This window comes from Fundulus heteroclitus, chromosome 8, assembly GCF_011125445.2.
Source record: "Fundulus heteroclitus isolate FHET01 chromosome 8, MU-UCD_Fhet_4.1, whole genome shotgun sequence".
Taxonomy (NCBI): Eukaryota; Metazoa; Chordata; class Actinopteri; order Cyprinodontiformes; family Fundulidae; genus Fundulus; species Fundulus heteroclitus.
In genome coordinates, this window is record NC_046368.1 from 16,261,707 (window position 1) to 16,275,770 (window position 14,064).

Here is a 14,064-nt window from a genome sequence, read left to right on the forward strand (position 1 = left end):
TAAGGATTTTAAGTGCGCCTTATAGTCAGGAAAATACGGTATGCAAACAACATTGTGGGCCGTGAATGTTCAATTCTGACCTCAGAAAAGGCAATCAAGCCGATTTCAAGCTGCAAGACTATTTTGCTTTCATTACTGGAGAGGACAAAGTTTATTTGACCACCTTGGCGTTTGTCTTCAGGTTGCATACTCAGCTTGATGTAATGTGGCCCTAATAAACGCCCGCAGCCTGATACAGCGCACTCTGGTTCCACCTAATGGTTACTTAGCACAAGGGGCTTCTCTGCAGCTCACGTTGGGTTTGCTGTAATCTGACAGTGACATTAGGGTATGGCATCCAAATAACATTCTATTTATTTAATAGCCAAAAATAAAGCCTAATTCACAATTGATGGCAATAACCTCCGTTTAGCAGCCGTTACTTTCCCACCCGGAGGGAGATCCGCACGAGGTTCTGTTCTACCGCTTTCAGTAGCCAGTCTTCATGTTTTTTTTTTGGTGTGGTTCCCTTACACCTTCCAGTAAGAAGAGACGGGCTTTCCTTCCTACATCACGCTGCAGACTCAGCGTCTGTTCGTGGCTCGCGCTGACCGTCTTTTAGCTGCGCTTTTCGCCCTTCCTCCGCAGCTCTTTCTCCCAGGGCCAGCAGGAGCTTCCTCCTCCTCCTCCTCTTCCTCTCCGTTTGAAACCTCAGCAGGTTGGGAGTCTGCGGCCTCGCTGCTGGTAGCAGGAAGCTCAGCTGGACTTTCCTCAGGTGCAGACACCTGGGACGCTTTACCTCCCTTCTCCTGGTCAGAACTGGGCTCTTGGTCGGGGTTTTCGTCGCTCGTCGCTGAGAGGGTGAAGTGCTGAGGGGTCGAGCTGGCCTCTGCTTGGTTCTCGCTCAGCTGGTTTTTTTCCTGCGTTTTCAGTTTGGTGACCGAAACAGGCGAGGTTAGGTCAGCGGCTTCACTTGTGTCAGTAGTAAGCACATTTTCTCGTGAACAGTCTGCAGTTTGTGTTACGGGTCTGAGGCCGTCCGCTGCTGGGGGCGATTTTGTTGAGTGCTGAGCATCTTCGCCTTTTTCACCAACCATCGCTTTGTAGCTCTGGGAAAACAGAAGAGAGAGAGAGAGAAAAAAAACAGAATAATCTTTAAGTCAAAGAATTTTTGGAATTTGGTTACATTTGGTTCTAAATATGTTTCACAAATTAAAATCTGAAAAGTGTGGCGTGCAAATGTATTCTGCCCCATTTACTCTGATACCCCTAAATGAAATCTAGTACAACCAGAAGTCACCTTTCTAAGGAGTGAACAAACAACTTATTGAAGACCAAAATAAATAAATAAATAAATAAAACACCAGAGGGGTCAGGACAGGAAAAATGTGGAGAAGCTTAAGCAGCATGGAGTAACTTTCAGCCACTAGAGGCGCTAGACCTGTTTCTTCCAAGTCGCAAAATTAAACAGTCTCTCTCCGTGTTTTGGAATCTGATAGCAGACCACTTTGGACCAGCAGATAGAGAAGTCATGGCGGTACTTGTAAAGACAAGACCACATTCAGTACTCTAGATTATCCTCAGAGTCTCCCACTGAAACAAGGAGAGGCTGGGGGTGGGGGGGGGGGGGGGGGGGGGGGGGGGGTGGGTGGGGGGGGGCATCTGACCCTTTCAAATTACATGGGTGATTTTATGAGAAGGGCAGCCTGCACTGGGCATGGATACATGTCAAATGTTGCATACCGACTTGAAATATCAGGGTTGTGTTACAAAACAATACTGCAAGCTTTAAACGTCATTCAAGGCACTATTCAACTCATCTGAAAACCAAAACGGTAGACTATCGTAAGTACGTTAAAGAACTTCTCTACTCTTATAATGAGGCAGAAAGAGGTTACATGCTCTTATTTCACTAATCCAATAAATCGTAGCAGGTGTAACCCTAGGGAGCATTATATGATACCATCAACAGGACTGTGTGTCCCCCCGCCTCACCATGCTGTTACTTTCTAATGATGACGGCAACACACATTTTTGTAAATAAGGTAATCGACTTGAAACCTGAACTCTCCCTAAGTTCCTTTCCTTATATTGATGGTTCTCAGTGCTTCAGTGACTTACTTCTATTTCACTAACAAGACTTAGCTACATTTATTGGCAACATGAAACCCTCACCATGCTCCTTAGAGCTATACCCTCCATCTTGGCTGGGAGTCTAACTAGTATCGGTCCTTCAATGCTGTCAATCTTTAACAGCTCACTAAGACGAGGTTGAGTTTCATCCCATTTTAAACACTGAGGTAACTCCTCGACTAAACAAACTCGATCTTCATGGCAGCTATGCTGGCAATTTTTGTCCGTTTCAAAACCGCTTTTTCTCCGAAAACTATAAAAGTTTTAGAAAGTCAGTTCAGACTCAGGGAGGATCTTTTCTGGTGTGGCAAACAATTCACCTCCAATAATCTCCTCTCTGACCTGTGGGGTTCCACACGGTTTGGTTCCGGCTCCCTTTAGCCGGCCTCATTCAATCATTTAAGAACATTTATCATCACTTTTATGCAAATAATATTCAACTGTACATGTCTTTTAAGCCTCATCAGCTGGATACGGCCATCCACCCGAGTCCACTCTTTATCTCAGATTATACCATGGTCTGGTGTGAACACTCGATTCCGATTGGCTGCAGGGTGTCCGTTAAAGTGTTCTAGGACACCTATAGAAAAGTTTTGGTCAAATAGCCTGATTGATCTAAATTATTACGCTGGCTCAAATGTTAGCTGGTAACAGGAAGACAGTGTGTACGAGTTTAACAGTGGGAAAAAAAAAAACATTAAAGTATTAATAATTTATTTGAGATTTATTTATTTCACAACTGATCGTGTAACGTCCATTATCAGGAATTAATGGACTTCATGTCGGCCAATTCACGCCTTTGTGTCGTCCATTAATTTCTGATAATGGACACCTCGTTGGGTATTATCCCTTACTTAGTAATCTTTCCAGCGGTTACCTTGTTTGAAACATAAGACTGAGACCATTGGACAGAGCTTTTCAATCCACCATCCACCACCGTCTAGCTCTACAACTTTATTTAGGTGACTGTTGAGTCTTTAAAGAAGTTAAATGAGCTATAAGTAAGATATTTACTGTAAAATCTACCTAAACCATTCTCATTTGTCAACAGGGATAGAAGTAACATTCCCTATAAACAATTTTAAGAGTTATTCAGTTTTTTTTTTAATACAGCCATTTGTGACAGTTTTGTCTGTGAAAAGCGCCCAAATAAACTTCTATTTCGTAAAGAGGCAGGAGAGTTGGTAAAATTAACGGTTAGTCGAATGTATAAATACAGGGAAACCCTGGAGGAAAACTTTTAAATGCAAACCACTTGAGATTGTGGCTGAGGTAATCCTAACCTAAACATATAGCCCGAGTTACCATGGGATGGTTTAGAACGGCAACATGTCCAGATGTGCATCCGACAGAGAATCTGTAGCAAAAATAAAGAAGGCTTTAACTGGCTTCAGATAATTACTGTAGTCAAACTTACCTTAAGGTTCTCAAAGTGCTGCAGTGACTTGCAGTGGCTGTGCAGGGCAGAGGATTCAAAGAGGTAAAACCTGTTGCAAAGCCTGCAGATGAAACCTGCCACTGGATCCAAAAAACTGGATCCGTAGACGGTGTCAGGGTCATACTGCTTGTCGCTGGTCATGTCGTTTAGGGTCACCTCATTGGTGGAGGACCAGTCATCCTGTCGACGTGAAATGTTAATATGTGAAAGTGAGACTTATTTGGTTATTGTTAATCAGAGCCAACAACATATTATACGCATCTCACCTGAGTGAATCTTTTGTCTCCTTTACTCTTTTGCAATTCCTGGGCTTCCACCTCAAATGAAAAGCCATCTGTGCCCAAGTTGGTCAGCTTAGCCAAAGTCTCGCAGCCTCTTTCCTGGATCTAGTTAACAATGACAAACGTCGGTGCTGGCAACATTGTAGCATCAAAATTTAGGCTTCACTCCAGGGAATTGATTGCTCTTGTGTATAAAAAATAAATAAATAAATCCAATCTACCTTCTGCCTGTGTTCCTGAGAGTACAGGTGCTCTAAAAAGCTCTGGGAGGTCTTGAAGCGTTTCTGGCAGACAGCGCAGAAGGACAGGTCGGTTTTACTAGCAAGCTAAAAAAATGAAGAAAAACAGCAGTTTTTGTGAGACCTAGAGCTTTGCAACATCCTCACTGTGGATTTATTCGCCTATTATTACCTTGTGTTCCTCTGAGGACTGATGGTCCACCATGCTACACGTGAAGTGGGTGTGACATGTAGCACACCATTGCTTTAAGTCTGCCTTTCTGTCCCTGCCACATCAACCACATGAAGCCAGTATGTCAGAATTGCATAAAAAAAGCAACAAAAGGCAAAAATGCTTTTTTTTTTTTCCTTTAATGGATTTTTTTTTTTAACTGACCCATCTTTGCTAGCACCCTGTAAAGACTCCTGCACCCGTGGAAGCAGGGTGACCAGGCAGGCGTTGCTCATGTGTTGGATTTCCATCATCCTCTGCTGGTGGGAAATGCTGTTCATGTGACTCCTGAAGTTCTAGAGAAAAAAAAAAAAAAAAAAACAACACACAGCGGGCCAGAGTTAAAGACGCCTACACGGAGTTTATTATTCTCTGACAAAAATCTGCATGGAGCATCTTCTGTGTGCGGTCCACCTACTTGCTGGTTGTGGCAGGTGATGCTGCAGAGGTAGCAGTAGAACTTGTTTGAACCCTCAGACGCTGCTTCTTCGTCCTGGCTCTCCGGGAAAGCCGTCGAGGCGTCTTTGTCTTGTGCGGTCTCCTCTGTTGGTAGGTTTACCTGCTCGGCGTCTTCGCTCGCTCCACCGGAGGGTGACTGAGCTGATAAACTCCCCAAGGCCTTCAGAGAGAAATGGCAAATTATAATACTTAATAAGATTTTGGATTTAGGGTGTCTCGTCATAATAAAGCATCATAATGTTTCCCGTGTAGGAGGAATAAGAGTCTATTGTAGCACTACTCATTTAATCTCATTTAAATAACCCTTGAAGAAGTTTTCACAGTCAGTTTGCTGGCATTAGGGTCACAAAGATGAGGTTCCGATAGAAAACCAATTAATCAGTACAGATACAAATCATTTAAAATATCTAAGGCTCCTACACATTTTCATGTAAAAAAAAAAAATCATATTTTTATAGACAGACTTCCAGAGCTCTCAGTCAATTCCACCCATCTAAACACACAAATACAAAAATCCTCTATGAATTACTCGGCAGGAGTCATGGGGAACTTGCAGAAACTGTCTGACAGATAGTGTGGGAGGAAGGGCACAAAGACTTTATGGGAAGTCTTTGTTTGGCATCAATTGCTATTAGAATAAGCTACAATAAAAGTGATTTTTCTGCATCGTCTTCATCTTGTGTTGAGCTTTTCTTACGTCATCAGCTTTGGTCTCCTCCATCACCACATCATCCGGCCCCTCACTAAAGTCCCCATCCTCCTGACTGATGCAGCCTAGGAAAGGGCCAAAAGCCAGAAACATGTAAATAATTAACTAATTACAATAGTTTATATCAAGATGGCTTATAGATCCTATTTTTTTTTTTTTCGTTCATTGGAGTGTGGAGGGGTTACCTTCTGACTGAGTGCCGGCTGCGCTGTCGGTGCTCTCTGACTGAGCTGCTGTGACTTGCTCAAGCAGACGCTGCTCTTGAGGTTCCTCTGACCTGAGACAAAAACGATGTTTTAAATGTTGATGTCTAATGTTCGGTACTGGTCTCACAACCAGTGACTATTACGATGTGTTTGTGATGTCTTTATGTTTCCACGATGCAAAGCACTTTGAACCGCCTTGCTGCTGAAATGTGCTACACAAACTGATGATGATGATGACGATGAGACAGAAAGGCGTTTAGATCACGCCTTCTTCATTTTATATTTTAGACAGCAATGAAACACGGTATTGTCTTACTCAAATTCATTTTCCAACAATGTACAAAAGAACAAACAACTAGAGTTTAGCAACGCATCTGTAATCACATGTTCCATGTGATCTCGATGCTAAAATTTCCAACTCAATAACATTTTTGATACCAGTTTCTGATTGTTTCTTGTTAGAAGCAAAACATGAATAATAACAAAATGACAATATTTTAACCTCCTTGATCAGGGCAAAACCAATAAATAGGAAACAATTCAGCCCTTGTTTAGGAAAATACACACACTTTAAAAGTGTCACTTCCTTGTTTGATCAAACAGCAGAGAAAATAAGACTAATGGTAAGGGTTTTCAAATCCTTTATGCAGGTGTACCTTTGATTTGATTGCGCAATTGCTTATCTATAGTGTACCGTTGCATGCTCCCATTTTTCTGCCAATTTGATGTTCATGCAAATAAATTTGACTACTGACGAATGAATCGAGGATAATTCTGTGCTAAAATAAACTGAGTTTCAAAACAAACATGAATCGGGGGCATAATAAACATTTTTATAGTGTACAGTGTTTCCCCTAGAAATTATGTCCATTAATATCACAGAATACAGCTTTATGTGAGCAGCCATCTTCTTTCAGTATTTTTTATGTTTCTGTCTCCATCGTGTATATTTATTTATACATGGTTGTATTTTTGAAGGCTACCTGCTATTCTTCCTTCCTACTTCTAGATTGAATGAAAATCTCTTTAAAATCTAGATGTTTATAATATTTTTGAGCGTCAACTTTATTCCATTTTAATCTTATTACATTGGGGTTCTGCTTCTGATCCATTCATGGGGTCTATCTAGCAACAAAAATGCGTTTTCCAAGAATAAAGCACCCATCTGTTTCCAGGAACTAAGGAAGGTGGATTTTTCTTTCCAACAGACAGACGTTTGGTGATTTGTGACAATCTAAGCAAATGGTATTTTTGTAGGACATCTGAAAACGACCATAGAGTCATTTACTTGTTGAGAACGTGCTGTATTGAGCGTTAATGGCTATAATAAACAGTTTAAACATGATCATCATCCATCATATTGAAGTAATCAGGGCACCACGTGAAATAAACAAATACTTCCTTTTTCAGTTGTAACACAACAGAAAAAGGAAGTATTTATCCCGTTGGATCCTGCTCTCCCGACGCAAACAACACAAATTTTGTCGGGATAACTTAACCATTTAATCATTTCTCTTTAATGAGCGCCCCATGCTCCCCCATCAGAATAGACTCCGCCGACGTCTTCACGGCCAACAGAGGCTCAGCGCTCCTCACTCCATGGGACTTTTTAGTGCAGCCATCCTCAGAAACTAGGTCTGTTTCCAAAATGCAGAAATATTTACCAAGGCAGATAAAATATGTTGCGATTAAGCGCTCTCTCCCCTGGCGGGAGTGTGACTTTACCTGCGTGCGAACGCAGGTGACTGAGCTGAAAGTAAAGGAGCGACGACTTAGTGGAAACATTAAAGGAGGCTGCACACTTGGTTGCACCGCGCAGACTCTCCAAGGATATTTTAAACTTCATAGTTGAGCGCACTTATTAACTATTTCTTATGACAAATTCCTATACGTCCCACAGGATTTCTTCCCGCCGAGCAGTTTCTAGTGTGACCCAGCTCATAAAATTGAGCTCTGCGCGTACCTGTCCACGGACTCGTGTCCACCTTATTATGTGAGAGCCTACAGACAGAAACAGCTCAGGGTGCCATCTGGCACTATTTAGAAAGGGAATAATTTGAATTAAATTAACCAAGAACACGCACAGACGTATAATAATTTACTACATGCCCTAAACTTCTTGGGTGGGCGCCCCCGATGTTGAATGGTAGGGGAAACACTGGTATATACATAAAAAAAAGGATCTGGTCCATGCAGATCCTCAGCAGCTCTGGATAATCTATCTTTCTGGTAGTTTTGCTTCATGTTTTCTTCAGTTATCAACTAGCGGCAGGGTAGGTTGCTACGGGGTCCAGCTTATTCACCTCTAATAGTCAGCTTCAGCATTGCTCCACCCTAACCTGTGTTATAATTAGCCACATTAGCCTCCTATAACTTCACAACTAAACGGAGTAATGTGGGGGGCACATTGGTTTGTTTTAGTCATTTGCAAATTTATACAAACTAACCCAATCACGAATGCCAATGGGTTGGTTTGTCTTGGTTTAGACGCAAATGAGTATCTTTGAATAATTTGATTAACCAGTTTTTAGCATTGGTTATATCCAAACATCTTAACAACCATACTATGTACTATATTTAATATCTGCAGAGGTAGCAAGATTTGACAAAAAAAATTGTAGTTAATAAATAAAACTACTAGCAATAAGATAAAATTGTTTGCACACCCTTCAGTCTTCTGTCGCTTTGTTACGGGTTCTTCAAGTTGCTCCTCAGACATCTGGCTACTGTCTCCTTCCACGGCGCCATCTGTCAGTGAGAAACTCAGATTTACCACGTATGGATGTGCTTTAGTAATGGTTCACTTTGGACACCATGATAAGCTGTCCCCTGTAGCAGCAGACACTTACCTGTTGCAGTCTCATCGGTAGCTTCATCTGTACTGTTGGCTGCTGCTGATTGGTTGTCGGTGCTTCCTCCAGCCACCTGATCGTTATCCCTCTTCCTGTCCGACTGGCGAGCTGCGGCGTCCTGCACACAGAGACCAAAACCAAGAGGTTTCTTTAACTATGGCAGTGAGAAATAAAGATATTCAGAGGAGAAATACATACATAAAAGAAAGGTCTCCTTAAAGCAATTAAGAGTTAAGACACATGTCGCTTTAATGCTCTGGATTGATCAATCTCATTAATTTACTAACCTTTAAAAAAGGATTAAAACAATCATTCAATTTTGACCTTTTAAAAAATAATTTTATTTGAGGGATATATTCTTTATTAATTCTATTAATAATTAATAATCTGAATTAGATTTAAATAAACAAAAATTAATAAAAATAATTGTAATTCTGAGTAGGAAATTGTTTAATTAATAAAAGCTTCCTTTGTAAAATATTAAAGCTTGTTTGAAATAACAGAATAAATCAGAACACCATTCTCATTCCCCTCAGACCTCAAATCAATGTGTTTAAAGTTTGCAAAAACTACATCTATTCACTTTGCTTAACTAAACCCTGCAAAAAGGACAAATATTAAAATCTGAAATGCTTTGACAAAACTGTTTAAGTGATCATACTGTCACTACATTAAATACAGGAGGATGAGACTTGCCTGTAGCTATTGTTAATATATTATTAGGCCCAACAAAATAAGATTTTTTCTTATAATTATTAAACCATGCTGGTTTCCATGTTCACAGACAAATTAATAAAATGATCCCTCTGTCATTACTGTAGTAGAGCTGGAGGAAGAGGAGGAAGAAGCTGCGGCGGTGGAGGCGGCGTTGAAGAAGCGACTGTGTGGGTGGAACGGTCGTGCGCCCGGGAAACCCATGATGTGGGATTTGAGGGTCATTCCCATGGGGACTGGCCCGAGCAGTGATGACCGGGCCCCCGCCGCGAAGAACTGTCTGAACTGCTGCCCCCCCATCCCAAAGCCCCGCATGTTGCCTGGAGGAAAGCAGAGCGGGACAGGTGCGCCCTCGTTAGTAACGTATAGCTGTAAACTACAACTTAGACATGTAAAAAGCAGGTATTTCCTTTATGTCAAGACACTGCATTATCAAGGTTAATACAAACCGTACCTTGCATATGCTGCATCAGGATAGCACTCTGCAGCATCGGATTGGGGGCGATAAGGGTTGTTTGGGTCGTCTGGCACATGTTGACCATCCTAGGCGGAGGGCCGGTCTGAGTTGGAACAGGAATGGTGCTGGACAAAAAAAACAACAAAAAAAACCCATATACTAAATATTCACAAATAACAGAAAAAACAAAAAACAAAACAGTAAGCTGTCTTCAAAGTCTGAAAATTCTCCTTTTACACTAAATTCCTATTTGCAATCAGCTTAAAACAAGGATTGTGAAGCGGAAGAACAGTAAATGTTTTATCTGAACACAATGAGAAATGTTTTATCCAAATGCAAGCTGCTCCACCACCAATTTCACAGCAACTGAGGTAATTCAGATCAGTTTGTTGTTACTGTTTGCAGGCACCAGCAGCCCCAAAAGGGTTAGATTCAGGTTCTTCTGAAGCAAGAAATCAAGATAACTAGTGGTTTAAAAAAAAAAAAAAAAAAAACAGAATATGGCAAACCCTAAGAAGGTACAAATGAATCGCTACATTTCATGTTAAACAGCTAAATATTAAACAGTGCCTTGCAAGTTTATCCATGAACTTCTTACATTTTTGTAACGCTTTTAGTGATGGACCAAAGCAAAGCCACTCACAAGAGAGACACGGTTGCCAATTCAGCGACTTTGTGGCTAGATTTAACAAGTTTTCAGACCCCTCTAGTGACGTTTTTTTTCTTCAGAAAAGCGACAAATCTAGCGACTTTTCTCTGTGTTGTTGGAGATTTCGTAAAAGCATTGATCCGTCTGCATTTTATTGTTTTTAGCGAGCAGTATTGCTGCGAGCCCTGCCCCTCCCACCTTCCAAGCACTGAAGTCAGGGCTTCGTCCTGCTGCTGCCTGCAGCCCGCCTGCTGAAGGTGCAAGGAGGAGGAGACCCCGTTCCTCTGCGTGTCCACATTTCAAATAATTTACTTATCTGCAAAGCTGCCGCTGATCTAGCTCTGGTCTACAAAGCGGGATGTTAATATAAATAATGTTTACACTAAACCGGCGTTGCACTTTAATTAATCTCTGCTTGAAAAGAGAGAGAGAGCAGTCTTTCCCCTGCGTTAAAATGCTCGGCTCAGGCTGCGTCTGCAGTTTCTTTGAGCTGACCACGTCACGTCAGATCTTGATAACTCAGCGCTAATGGTTTACGAGAGTACCTCAGTCAGATTGAATGGAAAGCATGAATATATCCTTTTATTTATTTAAATAAATATGTTTTGCCATAGAATCTCAATTGGATTTAGGGTTTGAACTTTGCTTAAAACGTTATCGGACGTAATTGTGTTCATCTAAAACGTTCCATTTTATCTCTGACAGCTTTTTTAAGGTTGAGGTGTTGGCCTTCGCAGCCTAACGGGTGTTCTTGTTAGAATCTAGCTTCATCCATCTTCCTGACCATCTCTCCAGGAAGAATAGGATCCCCAAAGCATGAGCCCTATCACATTTCCCCATGCGGATGTTGTGTTCAGGGTGATTTGCATCGTCAGCTTTGCATCACACATTCCACGGCATCTAGCATGTAAGCTAAAAAAAAAAAAAATCTATTTAGTCTCACCTGATCAGAATACATATCTTTCTAATTGTACCTCCTACCATGTATAATTTCCCTTCTACTTTGCAATTATGCACTGTGTGCTGATGTGCATCATCAATTATAAAGATGCATTAAAGCTTGCGGTTTAACGAGACATATGGAACACAGAGGTTTGGCAGGTGTTGGTCCTTTTAGCTCACCGCCGAAGGCCCCGGCATAATCCCCGGGCTCGAGTTGACGGTCTTACCGCGGAGTCTGGTGGTGATGACCGACATGGTGAGCGGCAGACGGCTGGGCTGCTGGCGGAGGCGGAGGCTGCTGTTGGAAAAGTTGCTGCAGCTGTCGCAGGTGTTGGTGGAACTGCTGTTGTTGTTGTTGTTGCTGCTGCTGCTGATGGATGTGTGGGTTGAACATCACTGCAGAAATAATAACAACAACAACAATAATAATAATGTCCTCCCCTGGTTCACAGTGAGATGCCAGACGCGGAGAAGAGTGGTGCAAAGGTCCTACCGCATGAGAACCCTGGAGCGGAGAGGAAAAAAAAAAAAAAAAAAAGAGAGGCTGGTTTTTATGTGTCCTTGAGTCCGCTGCGTGTTGTCAAACACACTTTATTGCCCTGCGCACAGCCTCGGATATCAGGCTGCTCTCGTATTTCAGCGCTACTAGCTAACGTTAGCTTAAATCATTAACTTTACGCCAACTCACCTCCTCAACAACAACAAAAAAACTCCAGAAAGGAAACTATCTTGTAAATTAACTCCTTTAACAACAGCCTAGACTATCATTAAAAATAAAAGCAGGGTGTTAATAGTTAGTTGAGCTAACAATAATTACACCTGCTTCAACGTGAGCGAAGCTAATGTTACGTTAGCCGTCACTCACGCTGAAAACAACAGGTTAGCTTAGCATAGCTTTCACCCAGCCAGCTAGTTCAATGATATGGCCGTTGAAAAATAACTTTAAAATATTTTTACCTGGGGATTCCTTTAATCCTGATGCAAAGGGGGAAACAAATAGAGCGTTGTTTTAATATCCGCCAAAAGTCATACTGAAGAGTTCACTGCTCGCCGCAAACCTGCTCTTCTGAAATCCAAAACCAGACTCGGAAAAATAAAAGAAAGTGGTGGGTCACACCGCCCCCCAGTGGCTGTCCTAGACACGCAAGAAACCGCAATATTATTTGTATTACTTTATGAAAATGTATTTTATTTATATCAATATTAAACATTGTTTTAAAATAAAAAATCTACACTATAAATTATCTTGTGGGATTAATAAACTTAAAATACTAAAACAAAATATTCTGACTGCTGTTTTGAGGCCTAATGTTACTTCAATGAGAAAGAAACTCGATAGCTGCCTAAAAAAATTCTAAAAAATTGCATTCACTTTACTTAAATGTCCCCTCAAAGCTTGTCACAAAAGCAAGCACGCCCAATTCAAAACCAGTGATAGTTCATAGTCTATCCAAAGACTTTAGTTTGAGCCAACTGAAAGTGCGGCTCTAAACAACTTCATAAACAATACAGGTATATATATATATATATATATATATATATATATATATATATATATATATATATATATATATATGCTCAGGTCTCAATCATACTGGCTGACTCACTTATTTCTCTACTTTCCTTAAAATTAGGCTCTCCTGCAAAACTTACTGGGACATCTTACACTGGGAAGACTGATAATAACTTAGAAGATAAAAAGGACTTTTGAAGGAAGCAATTATAAGATGAAAACGGAAAATTCTGATTTTAAAATCTCAATTCTGACATCGTTTCTTATAGTCATGACTTTAGAAGTTGGATATTGATATACTAAAGAATTATTTTTGTTCTTTGACAATGTATTTTGGGAAAAAACTGGTTAGTTATATAACTTGTTTAGCTTCTTCATATAACTTGTTTTAATTTGTGCACTTATACTATGAGAAGAACTGGTACTTGTTTTTGAGTTCACATAAACCTAAGAACAACATGTGTGTAACTTGTTTTAACTGGTGGTGGGAACTTATGACAATGTGTTGTGGTTAAAGACTGAATCAATCTCTGTATTCCTTATATTGCTTATATTTGTATTCTGAGTTCGCAATGCTATTTTGCTTCACACACTGCTGAGATGCTGGGAACGGTTTCTGTTTTGGAAACATGTTTTGGAAACGGGACGAACAGATCAGCTGGGCGAGAGAATTGGCCACTCTCGCTCCCATATGATACTTTGTTTATGGGTATTTAAAGGAGGGGACCGCCATCAGTTGCCAGAGTCTGCCGTGGGTTTGCGTACAGACGCCCGGCCGCGTGTATGCTACTCTACTGGGACTGACCGGCTCCAGTCCTTGTGCCGAGGTAGGGTGATTCTGAGAATCTGTTGAGCATCGCGCCTGTTTCAAAGCTTGTTGCTTTAATGCTTGCTACTTTGCTATATTCTGTGCGGAATAAAGGGGACATTTATCCTAGCAGAATTGGTGTTTGCCAAGTACTTGCTGTTTTTTGTTGCTGTATTCTGTGGGGAATAATAAAAGGGCACTATTATTTTAGCAGAAACAGTGTTTGTCTCCTTATTTGTGTGTCGCTGATCTCTCACGGTACTTTTTCATAAAACATATATATATATATATATATATATATATATATATATATATATATATATATATATATATATATATAATCATTCAATTTTAAATTATTACTTCCATCTTATTTGTCAAAATTACTAAATTTAAAGTCATGGGTATGAACCTAAAAGAGCTCATGTTGACTTTCAAAGTCATAACTATGAGATAGGAAGTAAAAATTGTTAG

The 14,064-nt window shown here is 40.7% G+C and overlaps 1 protein-coding gene across 2 annotated transcripts; it reads right to left on the reverse strand.

The window, feature by feature from the left end:
- Nucleotides 1-330: 330 nt before the first annotated feature.
- ciz1a (cdkn1a interacting zinc finger protein 1a) lies at nucleotides 331-12,379 on the reverse strand. Of its 2 annotated transcripts, XM_021322561.2 has the most exons (16): nucleotides 12,227-12,379; nucleotides 11,763-11,774; nucleotides 11,497-11,665; nucleotides 9,676-9,803; nucleotides 9,324-9,541; nucleotides 8,505-8,625; nucleotides 8,322-8,403; nucleotides 5,635-5,726; nucleotides 5,438-5,514; nucleotides 4,700-4,900; nucleotides 4,447-4,577; nucleotides 4,243-4,336; nucleotides 4,053-4,157; nucleotides 3,817-3,936; nucleotides 3,530-3,730; nucleotides 331-1,088 (listed from the first exon to the last, which is right to left on the reverse strand). In XM_021322561.2, the coding sequence occupies exons 3-16, from the start codon at nucleotides 11,661-11,663 to the stop codon at nucleotides 564-566; spliced, it is 2,262 nt and encodes a 753-aa protein (XP_021178236.2). In that variant the 5' UTR covers nucleotides 11,664-11,665; nucleotides 11,763-11,774; nucleotides 12,227-12,379; the 3' UTR covers nucleotides 331-563. The 2 variants fall into 2 exon arrangements, with proteins under 2 accessions (XP_021178236.2, XP_021178235.2); XM_021322560.2 differs by lacking the exon at nucleotides 11,763-11,774.
- Nucleotides 12,380-14,064: the final 1,685 nt, after the last annotated feature.

Excerpts from the sequence above, each read along its gene's own strand:
- ciz1a (XM_021322560.2), bottom strand. The coding sequence starts at position 11,663 with ATGTTCAACCCACACATCCATCAGCAGCAGCAGCAACAACAACAACAA. Across the intron at positions 5,727-8,321 it reads AAGCGACAGAAGACTGAAGG|GTCAGAGGAACCTCAAGAGC; the intron begins GTGTGCAAACAA and ends TTTTTGTCTCAG. Across the intron at positions 3,731-3,816 it reads GAGACAAAAGATTCACTCAG|GATGACTGGTCCTCCACCAA; the intron begins GTGAGATGCGTA and ends TCACGTCGACAG.